Source organism: Vicugna pacos, chromosome 9, assembly GCF_048564905.1.
Source record: "Vicugna pacos chromosome 9, VicPac4, whole genome shotgun sequence".
NCBI classification, from domain to species: Eukaryota; Metazoa; Chordata; class Mammalia; order Artiodactyla; family Camelidae; genus Vicugna; species Vicugna pacos.
This window is the reverse complement of record NC_132995.1, coordinates 60,489,081-60,509,987: the sequence shown is the minus strand read 5'-3', so window position 1 is coordinate 60,509,987 and position 20,907 is coordinate 60,489,081. Positions and strand designations below refer to the sequence as shown.

The window sequence follows — 20,907 nt, the reverse complement described above, 5'->3', positions numbered from 1 at the left end:
GGCAGAAGTAGCTATTTGACCCTCAAGTCACTGAGGATGGGCAAACCGAGGCATAAAGCGTTGAGCAAATTGTCCAGGCGTGTGGTGAGCTGTCGTGTGAGACTAGAGTTAACATTCCACTTACGGATGCCTATTGATATCTCTCTAGAACAAGCTAAACCCTGTCAAATGGAATCTTTTCTCAATTGTATTTGGTCCTGCATCACTGTTGGCTAAACGTCTGGGACTAATGACTTCCTTCAGTGCAAGCTTCCCTGAGGTCACAGTGGCAAAGTACTGTGCCAGTTACACTGGGGTCACGTGGTGACAGCACACACTGGGGGAAGCAGGTGATAGTACCTGCTTTGAAAGAACTAAAGATGAGTCAGCTCCTCATGGAAACCGTGGTCTCCATGAGTGATGCCATCAAGACAGGGGCTCCCTGGTGAGCGGGAAGCTGTGTTTCCTGGGTGCAGGGTCTCCTTCCTGAGTCCCAGGAAGTCATGCGACACCCTGTGGTGAGACTCTGGATGTTCTCTGGGGAAATCAGATAATCTGCATCACCCACTCTGTCTCTTCCTGTGCTGGTGAGACTTCAGTGATGTGGGTCAGCAGGGAATCCAGGTGACCCTGAAAGTTGGATCATGAGACATGTGGCGAAAACGAGAATGAGGGTAAGTGGGAGAGAACACCATTGCTAGGAAAACCCACGCCAGTATGTGGGGCAGGCCCTTGGCTCCCACAGTCATCCTGGTATTTGGAAGCACAGTTGCCTGTTCAGTAAGAGGGTTGTGTAGTGACAAAAGGAATCCTGAGGACTCGGGGGAAATACACAACAAGATGATTGGAGGAATCTGGACAACTCTGGGTTTGTGTCATTTGCTTAACAATTGGGTTTCAGTAAACCAAAGGTTAGGGTGTAGTTAATGAAACATGACTGAAACAGAGAAACTAAATGTGAAGCCTGCTATTTGAGAAAGTGAAGAGGTGCACTTTAGGAAAAGGATAAACTATGTTTTATTTACGTCTTTCCTTATCATCCTAACATAATTTAAGAACCATATTGTGAAGGTGAAGGAGGAAAAGGATATCCCCCAGGACCTTGGTGTCAAGGTCACACAGTGCAGAGATGAAGAACCCAGACTCTGGGCCAGGCTTCCTCGGCTCACATCCACGCTGCATGTCTTTCTGTGCCTCGGTTTTCCTCTCTGTCCATCCAGTGCTGCTGCATGTTTGAGAGGGAATAATTAGGAAATTCTTCTAAAACTCTTACAACACTGCCTGGTACATTGTAAACACAGGTCTTAGCACTACTGCTTCTACTAACACAAATCATCCTAGTATTTTGGCACATGTCTTTCAGGTCCTTATAGTTTAACGCAACATATTTCACAGAAGTGTATCCAGGTGAATTGTTTTTAAACCTCTGAGTAGCTTCTTCAGTATTGTAATCCCTGCACAAGGGAACCATCAGTCCCTTAATCCTAGAGTCCACCCCAACCACAAAAGAAACCACCACCTCATGCCCCTGCTCAGTGTTTCACCTCTGAGGTTGCAAGTTTTGCTAGACTGGCCCTTGATTCACAGTCAGTCTCCGGGAATGTGAATTGTGACCTTTCCTAATGCCAGTTAGTCTGTCTAGTTCCCTTCTGTGCCTTGCAGCTTCTCTTTCCCCAGCTCTAAAATGGGGAATAACTGAATGCCACGCAGTTGGGAGGCTGAGGAATCAGATGTGGAAGTCCCTGCCAACAGCCTGCTATCGCAGTTCCCTCTGCCCTTGGGATGGATCCTACCTCCTCCCTTGAAGGCAGTGAGCACAGCAGGGGGTGCAGCTTTCCCCTGAGGCAGCGTCTCTGTTTCCTCAGAGTGTGAAGAGTACAAGGACATCATTGAATCCGTGCTGGGGGAGAAGCTGCAGTTCCGGGTGGTGAAGTTGGCAGAGCAGCTGGCAGAGAAGCTGGCAGAGAAGCCAGCGCTAGCTGATGAGAGGTTCAGGTAAGGAGGGCTCTGTGCAGGGAGGTGTAGGCCTCTGTGAAGTTTGGCCACGAGCAACTTTGGGCCAGAAGAGTGCAGAAATGTTCATCACATTACATGAAAGTCAGCAGATTCAAATCCAGTGAACAACTCAGTGGCCTTTGGAACCTTCACCATGTTGTGCAACCAGTACCTCATTTACCTCTGAATCACAGTCCCCTCCTGGATGACTACACCTTGTCATCCTCCCTTGACTCTCTCATTCTCCTGTTCTTTCCACTTCTCACCAGCTGGGCCTGTCCACCCCATGTGTGACTTTGTGACATTCACTGCCCAGTACGCCCCATGTGGATCTTTATATGGAAATGGGCATGGCTCAGTGAGACACTGAACGGACATCTTCATGAAGCAGGCTTAGGAAGGCATTAGATTTAGTTTCCAGAAGAAGATGAATGGGATGTGACGGAATCCTAGAGGAGCATCTCTGATACGGAGGATGCCTTTATTATACCATTTTTCTCCTCTTTGCCACAGGAAGGTCCCCCATATGTGCCAGAATTCTGCTCTGAGGCCTCCTCGGGGATGTTCTCACAGAACTGCCTTCGAAACCTCTAATCATCTATCATCCAACTATGCATTTTCACATCATTTCTTCTCTCTCATGTTAGGGAATACGATACCCTAATTCGCTCTCAGGCACGAGAGCTGACCCAGTTACGGCAGAAATTACGGGACGGGAGAGAAGACTCTGTCCTGCTCATTCAACAACTCAGGGACGTCCTCACCCACAATGACCTTGACAACAACCCGGGCCAGGGCTTCCGAGAGCAGCTGACCAAGGGACGCAGGCTGGCAGAGCGCCTTGCCCGCAAGCTCAGCCCAGGTACAGTGGCCCCAGGCTCTGATAGCACTGAGCCTCTCATGCAAAGTTTCCTGGCTCATAAGAGACTCCTCACCTCCACTAGGAATGATTTGAACAAGTGTCTTGTGTCCATGTTTCATTTTGGGGACTCTGACAGGACCAGGACTGGCTGAGTGGGAGGACCGAGGGGAAATGCACAGGCTGGAGGTCACAGTGTTTCAACTGTCTGCTTCCCCCCTGATGGATGGTAGCCATCGGGGCGAGACAGCATCCCCCAGGGTTAAAGCACAGAAAGGAAGCTGTGACTGGGCATAGCTTGTGGGAGCAGAAAGAGCCCTGGGCTTTGCATCAAAGTGGCCAGACTCCAGCCTGAGTGCTGTCTTTCCTGACTGTGAGCGAGTGATTGGATTTTCCTATTTCAGTGTCTGTTTCCTCTTGTGTAAAATGGGTCAGATAATCTGTTGATGGTGCTGCAGTGATTAATCTGGGAATGTCAATGAAACAGCTCAGAAAAAGGGAAGCCCTGCACTTTGTAGGGTTGGATTGGGCACTTAATGTTGTCGAACTTGTGTTGGGAAATTTGTTTTACTGGACCCTTCCCATGGGGAGAATTTCCCTTGGTAACGCTCAGGAGCCATAGGAAGGTCCCATGATGTGGGCAGATGGAGGCATGTGGGACAGGGTTGTTTCCCTCTTTTAGACAAAGCAGGGGACATATGGGAGAGCGGTAAGGGGTGCAGAGCATGTGTCTAGGGAGAAATTAGTGGCCGGATGGATGAAAGGGTTGTATAGGTAGAGATGGCAGGTGGACACTTGTACAGTGATATAGGGAACCGAAGACCATTTGAATGTTTGCCCCTTGTCAGGCAGAGGTGTCATGATGGCCATCCAGCAGTTTGGGGTCACGCTGAATGATGGATCAGACATCTGGACCAGGCCAATCACTTAAAGACAGTGCGCTAGAACTTCAGCACCGCACTGACACATACATAGATATTTATGTCCCTGTGGCCATATAACCATTAGGATTGTAGTTGGTGAAGTGGGGAAAAGCTGACTGGATATTTCTGAATTTGTTTGCAGAAATTCATGAAGATGAGGAAGATGAACTAGAAGAAGAAACACTCACCCCCAGGTAATCATGAAGTCCTAGGAGCCGGTAAAGGGTAGGTAAAGTATGGAGAGGGTAGAAGAAAGATGAACACATGAGGGCGAGAGAGTCTCATGTACCAGATGTGAGAAAAGAAAACCTGCAGAGTGCATTGATTGACTTCAATCCAAGCAACAGGGAAGGGGCCCTTTAACTTGGCTGTCTGTTGTCTCTGTGGCACTTGTAGGTATGGCCCAAGGTAATGTACCACCTTTAGGGTTCCCTGCACACACAGAGAGGATATGCATACTGTCCTAAATGAACACCAAGATGAGATAAAGAACTGTTTGTACACAGTTCTTAGGTGCTTGTTAGGAAGGAGGATAGCAATGGAATCAGTAAAGAAGTAACTCAAAGAATTAAACACCAATAGAAGTGTCTAGGAAAAATTTTAGTTGCCACATGACACGACTATGAGAAAGGCTTTAGAGGAATTCTGTTCATAAATAGAAGACATAATGTCTCTGAGGCTCTACAGTACCTTAACGCTTATACTCACTTGGCTACATTAACTTAAACTGCGTATGATAGAGGCACATGGCAGTAGCACGTGCTGTGGCAGTTCACTTGTGCTTCATGATCATGAAAGGACCACACTGTGATGTTTGGGTCTCATTTCTCATCCATGTCAAGTGGCCAGTGCACCGAACAACTACGGCTCTCTCCCTCCCCCTCTCCCTGACAGCCTCACTCTGCTTCACATACAGAAGGATACTTACTTCCCTGTTTATGAGGACTGATAAGTTTGCATTTCATGAATAGTTCCTATGCCCTGCAGCAAAATCAGTACCGACTACATGGTGACAGATGCTGATAGTTGAATTTTCTGTCATTCCTTTCCCACCTGGAACAGCACTGAGCAAGAGGAGTTGGAGGAGGAGTTGCTCCAAGAGTGCCAGGATGAATGTGTTTTGAATCCCTCAGTTCTCCAAGAAGGATCTGACTGCAACCGGCTAGACGGTGAAGGCAACTTGCCGTTTGATGAAGAGAAAGTTGGCCGTGCTCTGCATGTAGCTGGTGCTTGCTCCCATGTTACAGAAGATCAAATTCCAGCTGACCTCCCAGGTATCCTTTCTAGTTTTGTTCCCCACACACTGTCTAGACTGAAGAAGGTCTTCACCGAAGGTCGACCTTAGTGACACATATTGGTTTACCCCAGAGAAAAGGATGGACTGTGAAACACGGATATCATATGTACCAGGGAGCCTTGATCCCTTTCTAGGCCCTCTTCATGTATCTGTCACCCTGGACGCAAAATCAGGCCATGGGACCGAAATCAGGGGTGAGAACCTGTCACCCACCTTGGGTAGACATGCACAGGAAGAGCCTGTCAGAGATAGTTTGGGTCAAATTTGTCTTCCACGCTACAGTGGTCTGATTCTTCTTTTTGAACAATGTCCCTGGCCTTTCTTTGTTTGTCCAAAGAGACTGGTAGCCTTGCCTCTGTGTTAGGTGAGGTGGTGTCTCTGGTTTCACTGATCTCAGCCCGAGTCTTCATCTTTGTGATGTTGGCTTATCTTAGCTAAGTAGCCGTCTGAAAACCAGGAAAGTACCAAGTGTCCCTTTACCTTGCTTGCATGTTCCCATGAAGTAAGGGTGAGCTCTGGTAGTCCCTCCAGCCTTGAATGCCCATTGTTTCTGTGTAGTCCCAAATTGTCTCCTTGATATGAACGTTGGTAGCGTTCATCTAGTCTCAAGCAGAAATTCCTCCATAGCATCAGCAACCACATTATCTGATGGGACAAACCAATATTGTAGAAAGAATTCTAGAAGCAACTCAGCTGGTTTTTAGGACCTTTTGGGAAAATATACTATTAACTCGAAAGATTCAGCAGATGGGATATTAGGAGAAAGCTGAACCAGATTAGCCAGAGAATTTCCCCCAAGCATATGGAAGCAGTCCTGTCTAATTCTCCTAAGACTTCAGCTTCCTCAAATACCTTTCATAGTATATTGTATTGTTGCCCTGAGAATATTAACATTTCTATGTTACCTGTGCTCACTGAGTTGGCCTGTGAGAGGGTGAATTGTTTATTGTGACCTGCTGTCTCAAATTTCTTACCAGAAAATCAGAATGAGTGTGACGAAGCAACTGGACAAGAGCCAGTGTCCGCCAGGTAATTCTGAAGATTTCTGGGTTGTTAATGTCAGTGGTGACACCAGAAGAACTCAGATCCAGGGAAAAGACAATGTGCTGAATATGACTCTTGCATCCTTTCACTCAACAGCCAACTAGGCACTTGAAAAATGTTTCTTTCCATTGTGTCAGTTGTGTGTGTCTGAATTTCTGAATGTCTTAAGTTTAGTCCTGGACAGTGATTTGACCGAGGTGAACTCGCCAAACTTGGGGGTCCCTCTAGTCAGCTGTTCTCCCCTCTGTGCATAAAAGCAGGTGAGATGCACATCTGCTTTGTGCCTGTTTGGCGTCAGTATGGTTATGAATATTTGACTGCAAGTGAAGAAAGCAGGAAAAAAATCAAAATTATATCAAAATATTGAGATAATACTCCTTGAAGTTAGAAGTTATGTGTCTGTAATTTCCCCAAAAGCTCTTTTTGCTTAGACACTGCCTGTATAGTTCAATGCAATGTATGCAAACAGTGGGAGCCAAGATTTCAGTCCTGTGTGATTGCTGAGCGTCATGCCTGGAGCACACAGAGAGTCCAAGTGCCCCTTGAACAGCTGGTTGCATGGCCAGTGCTCGGAGCACCTGCTGCTGTCTCCATCTCCCACCCCGTGGTGGCCACACAGTGCTTGACACATAGGAGGATAGTTATTTACCTCTTTAAGGGGATTGCCCTTTGGCTTTCTGTGTCCAATCCCAACGCCTCCCCTATCAAAACCAGCTAGGACAGCTTGGTGTCTGATCCTCTTAGGTTAATTTTCTGTCATCCCCTTTCCACCTGGCACAGCATGGAGCTCGAGGCATTTGAGAAGGAGGATGTGCTCCAAGAGTCCCAGGATGAATGTGTTTTGAATCCCTCAGTTCTCCAAGAAGGACCTGACTGCAACCAGCTAGACAGTGAAGGCAACTTGCCATTTGATGAAGAGAAAGTCAGCCATGCTACGGATGTAGCTGGTGCTTACTCCCATGTTGCAGAAGATCAAATTCCTACTGACCTCCCAGGTAGCCTTTGTAGTTTTGGTCCCCACACACTGTCTAGACTGAAGAAGGTCTTCACCGAAGGTCGACCTTAGTGACACATATTGGTTCAACCCAGAGAAAAGGATGGATTGTGAAACACAGACATCATTTGGGCCAGGGAGCCTTGATCCTTTTCTAGGCCCACTTCATGTATCTGTCACCCTGGATGCAAAGTCAGGCCATGGGACCAAAATCAGGGGTGAGAACCTGTCACCCACCTTGGGTGGACATCCACAGGAAGAGTGTGTCAGAGATAGATTGGGTCAACTGTGTCTTCCAAGCTACTGTGGTCTAATTATTCTTTTTGGACAGTGGCCCTGGCCTATCTTGGCCTGTCCACACACACTGGTAGCTTTGCCTATATGTTAGGTGAAGTGGTGTCTCTGGTTTCACTGATCTCCGCCGAAGTCTTCATCTACGTGGTGATGCTTTATCTTAGCTATGTAGCCATCAGAACGCCAGGAAAGAACCAAGTGTCCCTTTACCTTGCTTGGATGTTCTCATGTAGTAAGGCTGGGCTCTGACATTCCCTCCAGCCTTGAATGCCCATTATTTCTGTGTAGCCCCAAATTTTCTCTTTGATATGAATGTTTGTAGCGTTCATCTAGTCTCAAGCAGAGTTCCTCCATAGCATCAGCAACCACATAATCTGATGGGACAAACCAATATTGTAGAAAGAATTCTAGAAGCAACTCAGCTGGTTTCTAAGACCTTTTGTGAAAATATACTATTAACTCGAAAGATTCAGCAGATGGGATAGTAGGAGAAAGCTCAAGCAGATCAGCAGAGAATTTCCCCCAAGCACTTGGAAGCAGTCCTGTCTAATTCTCCTAAGACTTAAGTGTCCTGAAATACCTTTGCTAAAATATTCTGTTCTTGCCCTGAGAATATTAATGTCCTTTTGGTACCTGTGTTCAGTGAGTTGGCGTGTGTGAGGGTGAATTGTTTATTGTGACCTGCTGTCTCTGAATTTCTTACCAGAAAATCAGAATGAGTGTGACGAAGCAGCTGGACAAGAGCCAGTGTCCGCCAGGTAATTCTGAAGATTACTGGGCTGTTAATGTCAGTGGTGACACCAGAAGACCTCAGATGTGGGAAAAGAGAACGTGCTGAACATGACACTTTCATCCATTCACTCAACAGCCAAATAGGCACCTGAAAAATGTTGTTTCTTTCCATTGTGTTAGTTGTGTGTGTCTGAATTTCTGAATGTCTCAAGTTTAGTCCTGGACAGTGATTTGACCACGGTGCACTAGCCAGACTTGGGGGTCCCTTAGTCAGCTACTGTCCCCTCTGTGGATAAAGGCAGTGTAAGATGCACATATGTTTTGAGCCAGTTTGGCCTTAGTATGGTGATGAGTATTTGACTGCAAGTGAGGAAACATAAAAAAAAAATCAAAATTGTATGAAAATATTGAGAAAATACTCCTTGAAGTTAGAAGTTACATGCCTGTAAATCCTCCAAGAGCTCTACTTGCTTGGGCACCGCCTGTATAGTTCAATGCAATGTATGCAAAATTGGGAGCCAAGATTTTAGTCCTGTGTGTTTGCTCGGCATCATACCTGGAGCACACAGGGAGTATTGAAGTGTTTCTTGAACTGCTGGTTGCATGGCCAGTGCTCGGAGCACCTGCTGCTGTCTCCCTCTCCCACCCCATGGTGGCCACAATGTGCATGGCACATAGGAGAATAGTTATTTCCCTCTTTAAGGGGACTGCCCCCTGGCTTTCTGTGTCCACTCCCTTTGCCTCCCCTATCAGAACCAGCTAGGACAGCTTGGTCTCTGATCCTCTTAGTTTAATTTTCTGTCATCCCTTTCCCACTTGGCACAGCATTCAGCTCGAGGCGTTTGAGAAGGACGAAGTGCTCCAAGAGTCCCAGGATGAATGTGTTTTGAATCCTTCAGTTTTCCAAGAGAGATCTGACTGCAACCGGCTAGACAGTGAAGGCAACTTGCTATTTGATGAAGAGAAAGTTGGCCGTGATCTCGATGTAGTTGGTGCTTGCTCCCAAGTTGCAGAAGATGAAATTCCAGGTGACCTCCCAGGTAGCTTTTCTAGTTTTCTTCCCCACACACTGTCTACAATGAAGAATGTCTCCCCTGAAGGTCGATCCTAGTGACATACATTGATTTAACCCAGAGAAAAGGTTGGCTATGAAAGATAGTCATCATTTTGGCCAGGGAGCCTTGGTCCTTTTCTAGGCTCAGTCCTTGTATCTGACTTGCTAGACCCAAAGTTAGGCCACGGGACCCAAATCAGGGGTCACTAACTGTCACCCACCTTCGCTGATCATCCACAGGAAGTGTCTGTCAGACGTTGTTTGGGTCAAATGTTTCTTGCAAGCTACAGTGATCGAATTCTTCTTTTTGGACAATGTCCCTGGCCTTCCTTGGCATGTCCAAACAGGCTGGTAGCCTTGCCTATATGTTAGGTGAAGTGGTATCTCTGTTATCAGTGATCTCAGCCCGAGTCTTCATCTTCCTCATGTTGGCTTCTCTTAGCTAAGTTGGAATCTGAAAACCAGGAAAGAACCAAGTGTCCCTTTACCTTGCTTGGATGTTCCCAAGAAGTACGGCTGGGCTCTGGCAGTCCCTCCAGCCTTGAATGCCCATTGTTTCTGTGTAGCCCCAAATTTTCTCTTTCATTTGAAAGTCGGTAGAATTCATCCTCTCTCAGGCAGAAATGCCTCCGTAATATCAGCAAGCACATTATCTGATGGGATGAACCAATATTGTAGGAAGAATTCTAGACGGAAACTCAGCTGATTTCTAGGACTTTGAGGGAAAATAAAGTATGAAATCTGCAGACTCGGCTGATAGGGTATTGGGAGAAAGCTCAACCAGATCAGCCAGAGAATTTCCCCCAAGCACTTGGAAGCAGTCCTGTCTAATTCTCCTAAGACTTCAGTGTCCTGAAATACCGTTCATAAAATATTCTGTTGTTGCCCTGAGAATATTAACGTCCTTGTGGTACCTGTGTTCAGTGAGTTGGCGTGTGTGAGGTATGATTTGTTTATTGTGACTTGCTGTCTCTGAATTTCTTACCAGAAAATCAGAACGAGTGTGACGAAGCAGCTGGACAAGAGCCAGTGTCCGCCAGGTAATTCTGAAGATTTCCGGGCTGTTAATGTCCGTGGTGACACCAGAAGACCTCAGATGTGGGAAAAGAGAACGTGCTGAACGTGACTCTTTCATCCTTTCACTCAACAGCCAACTAAGCACCTGAAAAATGTTGTTTCTTTCCATTGTGTCAGTTGTGTGTGTCTGAATTTCTGAATGCCTCAAGTTTAGTCATGGACAGTGATTTGACCACGGTGCACTAGCCAGACTTGGGGGTCCCTGTAGTCAGCTGCTGCCCCCTCTGTGGATAAAGGCAGTGAAAGATGCACATATGTTTTGAGCCAGTTTGGCCTCAGTATGGTGATGAGTATTTGACTGCAAGTGAGGAAACATAAAAAAAAAATCAAAATTGTATCAAAATATTGAGATAATACTCCTTGAAGTTAGAAGTTACATGTCTGTAATTCCTCCAAAAGCTGTATTTGCTTGGGCACTGTCTGCATTGTTTAACACAAAGTATGCATAATGTGGGAGCCAAGATTTTAGTCGTCTGTGTTTGCTGGCCGTCATGCCTGGAGCACACAGGGAGAGTCCAAGTGCCCCTTGAACTGCTGGTTGCATGGTCAGTGCTCGGAGCACCGGCTGCTCTCTCCCTCTCCCACCCCACAGTGGCCACACTGTGCATGACACATAGGAGAATAGTTATTTCCCTCTTTAAGGGGACTGCCCCCTGGCTTTTTATGAACCGTATCTCTGCTTTACATCAATATGCTGACTCTGTCTCTAATCGTCTGAGTTTAATTTTCTGTCATCCCTTTCCCACCTGGCACAGCATGGATCTACTGGAGGTTCAGAATGACGACGTGCTCCAGGAGTCCCAGGATGAATGTGTTTTGGTGCCTTCCATTCACCAGGAAGGTTCTGACTGCTATGAGAAGTACAGTGATGGAAAATTTGCATTTCCTGAAGAGAAAGTGATATGTGCTCTGGAGGTAGCCTGTGGTTCCTCGCATGTTAAAGCAGATGAAATTGGAGCTGACTTCCCAGGTAGTCTGCATGATCTTTGCTCCGCACAATCTGTCTTGTCTCGGAGAATTCCCTTTCATGTGTAGACTATATGCATAAATATTGTTTTGAATCAGGCCCAACAATTCCCTTTATTAATTACTTATTTATCTGCAGTATAGTCAGTTTACAATGTGTCAATTTTTGGGTTACAGCATAATATTTCAGTCCTACATCTATATATGTATATTCCCTTTTACATTCTTTTCCATTGTCGGTTACTACAAGATACTGAACGTAGTTCCCAGTCCTATATAGAAGAAATTTGTTGTTTTTCTTTTATATACATAATAGTTAATATTTGCACATCTCAAATTCCCAATTTATCCCTTCCCAACCCCTTTGCCTCCAAAAACCATAATTTCTTTCCTATGTCTGTGAGTTTCTCTCTGTTTTGTAGATAACTTCACTAGTGTCTTCTTTCTTTTTTAGATCCCACACGTGCGTGATATCATGTGTTCCTTTCTTTCTCTTTCTGCCTTGCTTCACTTAGAATGACCATCTCCAGATTCATCCTTGTTGCTGCAAATGGCCCTGATTTTATTCTTTTGTATGGCTCAGTAGTATTCCATTGTATAAATATACCAGTTTCTTTATCCAGCCACCTGTGGATGGACATTAAGGTTGTTTCCATGTCTTGGCTACTGTATACAGCACTGCTATTAACATCAGGGTGCGTGTGTCTTTTCAAATTAGACTTCCCTCTGGATGTATGCCCAGGAGTGAGATTCCTGGATCATATGGTAAGTCTCTTTTTTGTTTTTTGAGGAATATCCATACTGTTGTCTGTAATGTCTGCACCAACTACATGCCCAGCAATAGTGTAGAAGGGTTCCCATTACTCCACACCCTTTCCAGCATTTAGGGTTTATGAACTTTTAATAAAGTCCATTCTGACTGATGTGAGGTGATACCTCATTGTAATTATGAATTGCATTCCTCTGGTAGTTAGCAGTATTCAGCATTTTTTCATGTACCTATTGGCCATTTGTGTGCCTTCCGTGAAGAATTCCTTTTTAGGTCATGTGGCCATGTTTGGTTTTTTCTTGTTGTTTGATATTAAGCTGTATATGCTGTTTATATAGTCTGGAAATAAACCTTTGGCAACTGTATCATGTGCAAATATTTTCTCCCATTCTGTAAGTTGTTGTTTTGTTTTGCTGATGGTTCCCTTTGCTGTGTAAAAAGCTTTTAAGTTTAATTACATCTCATTTGTTAATTTTTGCTTTTATTTCTATTGCCTGAGTAGACTGCCCCAGGAGAACATTGCTAAGATTTATGTTAAAAATGTTTCAGCTATGTTTTCTTCTCGGAGGTTTATCGTGTCTTGTCATATATCTAAGTGATTAAGCCATTGTGAGTTTATTTTTGTTTATAGTGTGATGGAGTGTCGTCACTTCATTGCTGTATGTGTGGCTGTCCAGTTTCCCCAACACCACTTGCTGGAGAGCCTGTCTTTTCTCCATTGTATGTTCTTGCCTTCTTTGTTGAAGATGAAGTGACTGTAATTCTGTGGGTTTACTTCTGGGCTCTCCATTCTGTTCCATACAATTACCTTTAAAGTAACACATTCCCTGAGTTCGTAAACTTGGCTCAATTCCTAGGCATGTTTGTCGCACTGGCAAATCACTGGACCCATCACGGTCCTGCCAGACTCCCATATAGCTCTCCAATTGTGTGATAGGAAGTAACTTTCCAGTCTCCTAATTTTGAATGAATCTCTTATCTTGCATTTAATGCTCTAATTTTCATTCCTAAGCAATGTGCCTGAGATTCTATACCTGTCTGAGGCTGTTGACAGTTTAGTTTATGTCTTTGGAGATGTCACTCCTTTGGTTGTTTCTGTCAACCCAAGTCTGTCTCCTTCCATTTGTCTTACCTTATCCAGAGGCTTCTGAAACCAGAACAGAAGCACCACTGCCATCTTTGGTGTGTTTCTCTGAAGCAAGGCAGGGTCCTGGAACACCCAGCCTTATGAATGCCCACTCTTTGTTGGTGGCACTGAAGAGTGTTTAGACTATGTTTAGATTCTGCTCATCAGTCTAATGTCAATGGAGAATGCATCTACCCTAATAAGAGACAGCATTTCAGATTGAAAAATCCTGAATATTTGAGCAGCTTTCTAGGAGGTAGCTCGGCAGTCCCTCGGGATCTGTGGGTAAAAGGATGAGGTTACTGTTTGCCTAGACTCAGGACATAGTGTGCGGACATCCTGTCATATTATGAAGACATGTCTAGGGTCTCAAGAAGCAAATCCAGTGCCTTCTTATGAGGTTCTATCTACGGCCTCCTGGAAGATTTCTCCCACAGTACCCTGTTATCACATTGCACACATTGCCAAAGTGCTGATTTTGGCATGGTTTTGCTCATACGTAAATGAGTTTTGCCCAGTGTGACTGTCCTCTTAATTCATTTACAGAAAACCAAAATGATCAAGATGGGTTGAAAGGAGCAGAGCCAGTTATCTGCAGGTAATTTTGAATATTTGTGCACTGTTGATGAAATGTGACTTCTGCAGTCCCCTAATCCAGGAAACAGCAGGAATGCAAGCGTATGATCCACTTTGCCAACCAGGAGTATCTTTTTTGTGATGTTTTCTGCTTACATTTTGATACATATATTGTTTCCTATTTCTCATTAACTTCTCAAGTGTACACCCAATTCAGTTGACCAGGTGATCTATGATACAGTGATTTCTGTGCACTCATTTGTTCTCTCTGGTGTCATTTACAGAGTGAGATGCAAATCTGCTTTCGGCCTGTTTTGTCTTAGCATGTTGACATGTGTTTCATAGCAAGAAGTGGACACAAACAGTGATAAAATAATATCATGCCACCATAAAGAGAGAAAGAGGCCTTAGCGGCATGAGATCTCTGGGACACTAGGGTGCCCCCAGTAGTATACACTTAATCTCCATGTAGCAGTCAGTGCACCTTAAATGAAAGGGTGAAAACCACTCTTACATGAGTCTATGTTATGGGTCATGACTGCAGTATAGAGATAATCAGTCTCTTTCTTCATCAGCTGTTATTTGGCCAGAGCACTGAGCACCCCTCTCCTTTCTGTCTCCTGCTCCTCAAAAACACACACTCTGTCTCACCAGAAAAGTCAGTTTTTTCTGCTTAAAGGATCACCCTTTGGCTTCCTTCACCGCTCCCTTAAACAGTTCATCTAAAGCAGATAGGACTCTAGATTTCTGATTGGTATTAGGTTAATCTTCGGTCTCCCTACCCGCCAGGCTCAGCACAGAGCTGCCGCAGATAGTAGAGGATGACATCCCACGGCACTCAGTGGAGGAGTACTATTTGACTTACTTAGCTCTTCCTGACCTGTCAGACTCCTTCTGGCCTTATAGGAGCGCCGCCATCTACTCATTTGAGGGATTGGAACTCTCTTATGCTCGGGATGTAACCAGTGAGTACTCTCTTATCGATGTGATAAACCTCCAACTGCACTGCCAGGTAGAGCTGGTGTCTTTTGCGCTTCACACCTCTGGCGGTGCCGAGCTATGGCGTCCCTGTGGGCAGACCCTATACATTTATATTGAGAAGGTTTAGGTTCTAGAATTCAGTTTTAAGCACAGACATCATGCGGGCCAGGGAACTGTGCTCTCTATCCCAGGTCAAGCCTATGTGTTGGGTCCCAAGATAGGTCACTGAACCGAAGGCAAGTGTGACAATGTCACTCACCTCTGTGCAGTTGTACAGAGGTGTCTTTTTTCATGATTCCCATCAAATGTCTTTTCTACTTATAAGGTTCTCATGTTCATACCCCTAAAATATCCCTGGAATTTCTTTCCTTCAAAAGATGTTGACAGTGTTAACTACACCTCTGGCTTTGTTGTTTCCCTGGGGTCACTGCTGTCATCCCCAGTGTCCGTCTCCTCTAAGTGGAGGAGCCACCTGAACACCAGGACACAAACATCCCTACTATCACCTTGCATGTATCTTTCCATGAAGTGCGGCTGACCCCAGCATTTCCCCACTCCATGAAGGGCTGATGGTTCTGTTTAGCACAAAGCTCATTTTCATGCTAGGGTTTGTAGATTCCAACCATTATTTTGTTTTCAGTGTATAAATTCTGCTAAACCAGCCAGCATACGGTGAGGGAAGGCTGAATATTACAGTATTCTTTTTAGAATGCAGATGGGCTATTCCACAGACTATGTGGGGAAAAGATACATTTCACTCCTGACTCAGACCTGGAAAAGGTGATTGTGGTGAGGAGATACTGCCCAGGGGTCAAGAAAGCAAACCCAGGCAGGTCCAGAAGACGCAACGTGAGGTCTCCAGGGAATATTATTCTTACAGTATCCTCCTGTGCCACTGGTGATACTTTTTTCCCCGGGATAGTATTGGATACCTAACTATTGACATATGTAGGGGGATCTGCTTAATGTTTCTTGCCCTGTCTGAATTGATCCATAGAAAATCATCCTGTTGTTGAGGAAGAAGAGGAACAAGACCATATATGTTCCAGGTAATTCTGAAGACTCAGGGGTCTTTTGTTTTCTTTCTGCTATCTATCTGTCTGTCTGTCTATCTATCTATCTGTCTATCTGTCTGTCATCTATTTATTTATGTATTTCAAAGTATAGTCAGTTTACAATGTTGTGTCGATTTCTGGTCTACAGCATAATGAAGAATCATGGCTCTTAATTTAATGTTGATGTATGGTGAGGTCAGATCCAGGGAAATGAGAAACTGATGAATATGCCTAATTCTTCCATTCAGACAACCACAGTGTGTCCCTTTAACAATGCTGTCTATGTTAACTGTACGTTTATAAGCCCCTTTGATAATCTCTCTCCAATGGAGTAATTGCATTCAGTTGATGCAGGGGTGCTAACCTGTCCGGGATTTCTCGGACTCTCCTTCTCTGTTTTTATTGTAAGCAGCATAGGATGCATTTCTGCCTTTCACTCTTTGTTCTTAGCACTGACAAGTATTTCATAACAAGAAAAGTACTTAGAAAACCAAAATTCATATCACATCTCAGTGGTAGAGAAAAGGCATTGGAGACACAGGATTATGCTGCCAGAGTCTTGTTCCCTCAGCTGTTGCATGTAAATTTCAACAAAACTCATGCAAGAGTTGAAGCCTCCCTTGTAGTTTCTGAGTGTGTGTCCTGACTAATGTGTACTGAGGTGGTTCCGTCTCCTTCGTCCTGAGCTCTTTTTGTGGTCAGTGCTGGGACCACCTCCTGCTCTGTCTGTCTCCTATTCCCATTGTAAGCACACTCTGGCCCCAGATGGAGGAAGATTGTTCTATCTCGCTTTGTGGAGAATGTCCATTTGTTTTCTGCGACCAGTCCCTTAACACTCCCATCAAACCCAGCTAGGACCCTGTGTTCGCTCATCCGTTTTGTTTAATCCTCAGTGCACCTGACCCCAGAAGGCTCAGTAGTGAGCAGCCGGTGGTAGAAGAGAATGAAGGCCCACAGGACTCACTGGATGAATGTTATTTGACCAGTTCGGTTGGCCATGACCTGTCAGACTCCTGTAGGCCTGACAGAGGTGCCTCATTCCCATGGGACCAACAGGGAGTCTTCTCAGTGCTTGCTGTAGATGGTGAGTACTCCCCCGAATAGAGCACACGGCTCCTAGTGGGTCCCCAGTTATCCTCACAGACTTTGTAGCCAATGAACTGTTTACACAACGAGAGTGATTTCTGTAAAAAGGCCCTGAGACTTGGGTTCTTTTGAATCAGGCTGTGGGATTTAATTTGCAAACGGCATCATGTGGGTAAGACAACTTTCCTTTCTCCTCATCCCAGGACGCCCTGTGACACCTGGACCGCCCGCACCAGTGCAGGCTGTTGGTATCAAGTCAGGCTAGAGAGGGGAAGTGAGATGTGTGGGATGTGGCCCGGCCCTGCCAGGCCATCATTCAGCATGGGCAGGAGAGGCCAATCTCCCCTACACGGATGGGCTGAGGTGAATGAACGGGACACATCAATGATCCTCGGGTCCATCCTATTTCTGGGCTCTGATCATGACCTGTGAACAGTGTGGACAGCTGTGACTCCGGCAGTAGGGCCGCAGGGGACCTGCTCTTTAGCCCCATCCGCCCTGAACAGGGAGAAATACTGTATGGACAGCACATGCACTTGATCTTTAAGGACAACTTCAGATTTCATTGGAGGCTTTTCCCTACTTTCCTAAGTACTGCTATTGGGCATTCCTTGTGATGTTTGATAAACTATTTTGCCTTTTCCCATGCAAATGCAGAGAATATTGAGCATAGTTTAATAAAAGCCATTAGTTGGGAAAAGAGAGATAAAATTAAATGATGAAATTAAGATGTGATATTTTAAAATACTTTAAGTCTGTGATTCAAAATAGCCTTTGAGGGTGGGTTTACTGGTTTTGTTCATTGTTTCACAGAGTAAAGTTTTTAATTTCAGAGGTGTTACCCTTCAGACCATGTGAATTATCAATAAATCTTATTAAGTATCCTAAAATGCAGTGATTAATGACGAAGAAACTCTTCCTGGAGGAAATGGGAAAGGCACATGAGGCTGAGAGCAGTGCTTAGGGAAAAAGCCCAGGAAGCTCTACAAGGCGCAGGTGCAGGGCTGGGGTCAGGAGGGGCAGCCTGCGTACAGGGAGGATTTGTTCAAGGGGGTTGTGGGAAGTGATGCTGCTGAAGAAAGAGGGGCCGGAGGGAGCAGGAGTGTTAAGGCAAGGTGAGGGTTTGAGTTCATGTAGGGAGGTTGAGGAGGACAAGTTTCCCCAAGCTGAGTAAGACTGGTGAGACCGCTGCTAGTGTGGAGAGACAGGATCAGCGGAACCCTTTAGAAGGAGGTCGGATGAATCACTGATGAGAGTGAGACAGATTGCGCTCTCTGGAAGACGACGCGGTCACAGACACAGGAGAGACACGTTTAAGAAACAGTTCAACAAAGTTTGTTGAGCTGGAGGGTCTCCAGGGGGTAGTGAGATGGGAGCCACACAGCAATGTGCAGCAGGCCCCGTGGGCCGTGACCCCACCTGAGCCTGACCTGGACTGGATGAGCTACTTGAGCTCTTTGGTTAGCCCACTCTCTGAGAATATGAACTCACTTCACAGTAGAATTGAAAACATGTGTGATTATGAGCAGTGCCTGGTGCCCCTGGAGGGGGGTGTAATATAAGGAATGTGCACTGTGTCATCTCCCTGAAGAACCAGACATCCTGATTCTGTAGCCCTTCTGGACACTGAGCTTCCAGCAAGGCCCTCAGACCTCAGCTACACTACTTACAGGTGCCAGTACCCACCAGCCCACCCAGGACACATGTAGCCATGGGACGTATCCCTGTGTGGTGGGTGGATGGGCTGTAAAAACACACGGGGAAGGGAGTTGAAAAGGCTCCAGAAGTGGGAAGAGTTCTCATAACTTGGTCCATGTGCTATATCCCCCAAGTCCCATTTCTAGTGGAATTTGCAGCCTTTGGGCCCTTCTTCTCTTGTTATTTCTTTATTCTAATTAGACATCAACAATTCCTCGTCCTCCCTTCCCTGGGTCCTGGCCAGAACCTTGTCTCTAGGCTACAGGGAAGGGTCGCTAATAACTGAGTCACGGTCGTGACCTCACCTGCCATCCAGTACCCTCTGGACCCAAGTGGGTGATTTTTGATCTCAGCGACGTTGCTACCAGGCACCTGCCAACTCAGCGTCCCCAGGCACAGCCTTCAAAATGACATCTCCGTCATGTCCATGATGTCTGCCTCTGTTGTCTGGCTGATTGGGTGGTCTCCCTGATAGGCAGGAACAGCAGAAATGGGTGTCGTGGGAGGGGCTGACAAAGGGAAAGTTGCATTGGTCCTACTGAACTGTCCTCTCCTTTCAGCTGACTCCTGGGAGGACCGTCCCCAAGGACCTCTGAGTTTCCAAGGGTCAGAGATGCAAGCTTCACAAGCACACCTGCAGACAAGCTCCCAGGTGACCCATCAGCTGCAGCTGCAGCAGGACCAGCAGTTTGACTGTGGTGACGGCAACGCCAGGCTCGGCCTTCCCTCCACCGTGTGGGGCTGCACAGCCAACACTGAGTTTGGAGACCAAGGGCTGCCCCTGCAAGGTAAGAAAGAAACGGGGAGTAGGAAGCTCTAGTCCATGAGCTGGTTGTGCCAGAGCTGGGGGTTGAGGAAACAGTGGGGCCTCTGCCATGCTCCTTTCAGGTCCACTCGAAATCCCCAACGCTCTAACAGAGGGAAGTGAGCAAGAGCCGCAGATTTAGGGCCAGCTCTGCCCCAGGTCCTGGGTTTGCAAATTCCTGGTCCTTTAACAGAACCAGGTTATTTATCTTGTGAGGTATTCCCTTCTCGTTTCCCTTATCTGACCACAGGGAAGTTAAATCTACCTTCCGTGGTTGTTGGGAGTGTTAAGAAACATAGTTCCCAGGGTCCGTGATTCAGTAAAACCTGCGTCAGCACACCTGTGACTGTGTGATGTCTACCCGTGTATCTTGCTGGTGATGTAACACTTACACAATGATTGCACGTGCATTGTCTCAGCTGAAGTGCAGGAATTTTGATGGTCTCCACTTTCTCTAGACCCTGTCTTCCCTTGCTTTCACAGAATGGCACGTTTGCCAGAGTTCTCTTCTCCTCACCCATCCTTTAAGCCAGTTTTCCCCCGTCACGTGCTCTCAGTGTGTTAGTAATGTTTAGTAGCAATGTGAAAACTGCCCACACACTTCAATGTCCTGTTGACTTTTCACATGGAGGTAATTTTTCTGTGTTTAGCCCTTTATTTAAAATAAAAAACCACCTTCATAGATAAGGTGAGCCACTCAATTTCTTCTATGATGCTCCTTTTAATTCGTCCTCTCCGCTCATCTCCATGGCCATGTTCTCCTTTTTCTTGTCATGATCCGACTCTTCTCTGATTTTCTTCAATGAGCTTTCATACCCTCACATGCATTTCATCTGGGACGTATTCATCCTTACCCTCTACTGCTCTCAGTATCTTCACCCGGAGACTGGGGCCGCGTGGTGCCCATCTGTCAGGCGATGCCCTCATCTAAGAAATGAGCATAGCGGAGGTGAGAGAAGAAGGGTCACCACTGGCCACTGAGCAGAGATCCCATGGGAAGTGCTCAGCGGGTGTTAGGGATGCGTGGCCCTGACAAGTGCCATTAGCCCTTGTGGTATTTCATTGTCTTGCCTTCCCTCTAGTCTCTTTTTCTTGACCTTGGCTTCCCACACTCTCGGCCAGGACTCAGCCCCACCGGCTAGTCACTCTCTCTCCTGCACACTTACCCCAGAGGCCTGAGTCTGAATCCAGGTATCACGACAGATTTTGCTGCAAACGCTAGTTTTAATGCCCTTTATTCTCATAATCCCCCGGATCTAATCGTTCATGTAACCACCAGAGCTTCCCTCTCTTATTCTTCTTATCTCTGTTTTTCCTTTGTCAATTTCAACTCATCGGAGGCTGTTAGAATGATCCATTCAATATCTCAACGCCATCATCCATTGCTTCCCTTGTACACACACACACTTGTGAGTGTTGTATTTTTATCACAGCTTCCATGTCTTATTTAGCTTGAGTGTGATAAACATTATCTATAGTGTATGTACAAATATATGGGAAGCATATACTGATACACATATGTAAACCTTTCCAGTTTCAGACTTCCCCAGTTCTTTCTTTCCTGAGGTTTTCTTTCAACATTGACTTTTCTTACGTT

At 45.8% G+C, this 20,907-nt stretch overlaps 1 protein-coding gene across 1 annotated transcript in view; it reads left to right on the top strand.

Moving 5' to 3' along the window:
* The window catches only part of LOC140698252 (NBPF family member NBPF4-like), a 28,012-nt gene that overhangs the window by 4,620 nt on the left and 2,485 nt on the right, over nucleotides 1-20,907 (top strand). Inside the window, exons 5-19 of the mRNA XM_072967976.1 lie at nucleotides 1,845-1,974; nucleotides 2,622-2,836; nucleotides 3,899-3,950; nucleotides 4,819-5,030; nucleotides 6,031-6,082; nucleotides 6,878-7,092; nucleotides 8,092-8,143; nucleotides 8,943-9,157; nucleotides 10,160-10,211; nucleotides 11,004-11,218; nucleotides 13,656-13,707; nucleotides 14,475-14,650; nucleotides 15,664-15,715; nucleotides 16,615-16,805; nucleotides 19,066-19,293. Of these exons, the coding sequence (XP_072824077.1) occupies nucleotides 1,845-1,974; nucleotides 2,622-2,836; nucleotides 3,899-3,950; nucleotides 4,819-5,030; nucleotides 6,031-6,082; nucleotides 6,878-7,092; nucleotides 8,092-8,143; nucleotides 8,943-9,157; nucleotides 10,160-10,211; nucleotides 11,004-11,218; nucleotides 13,656-13,707; nucleotides 14,475-14,650; nucleotides 15,664-15,715; nucleotides 16,615-16,805; nucleotides 19,066-19,293 (2,109 nt within the window). The remainder of the gene's footprint in view (nucleotides 1-1,844; nucleotides 1,975-2,621; nucleotides 2,837-3,898; nucleotides 3,951-4,818; nucleotides 5,031-6,030; nucleotides 6,083-6,877; nucleotides 7,093-8,091; nucleotides 8,144-8,942; nucleotides 9,158-10,159; nucleotides 10,212-11,003; nucleotides 11,219-13,655; nucleotides 13,708-14,474; nucleotides 14,651-15,663; nucleotides 15,716-16,614; nucleotides 16,806-19,065; nucleotides 19,294-20,907) is intronic.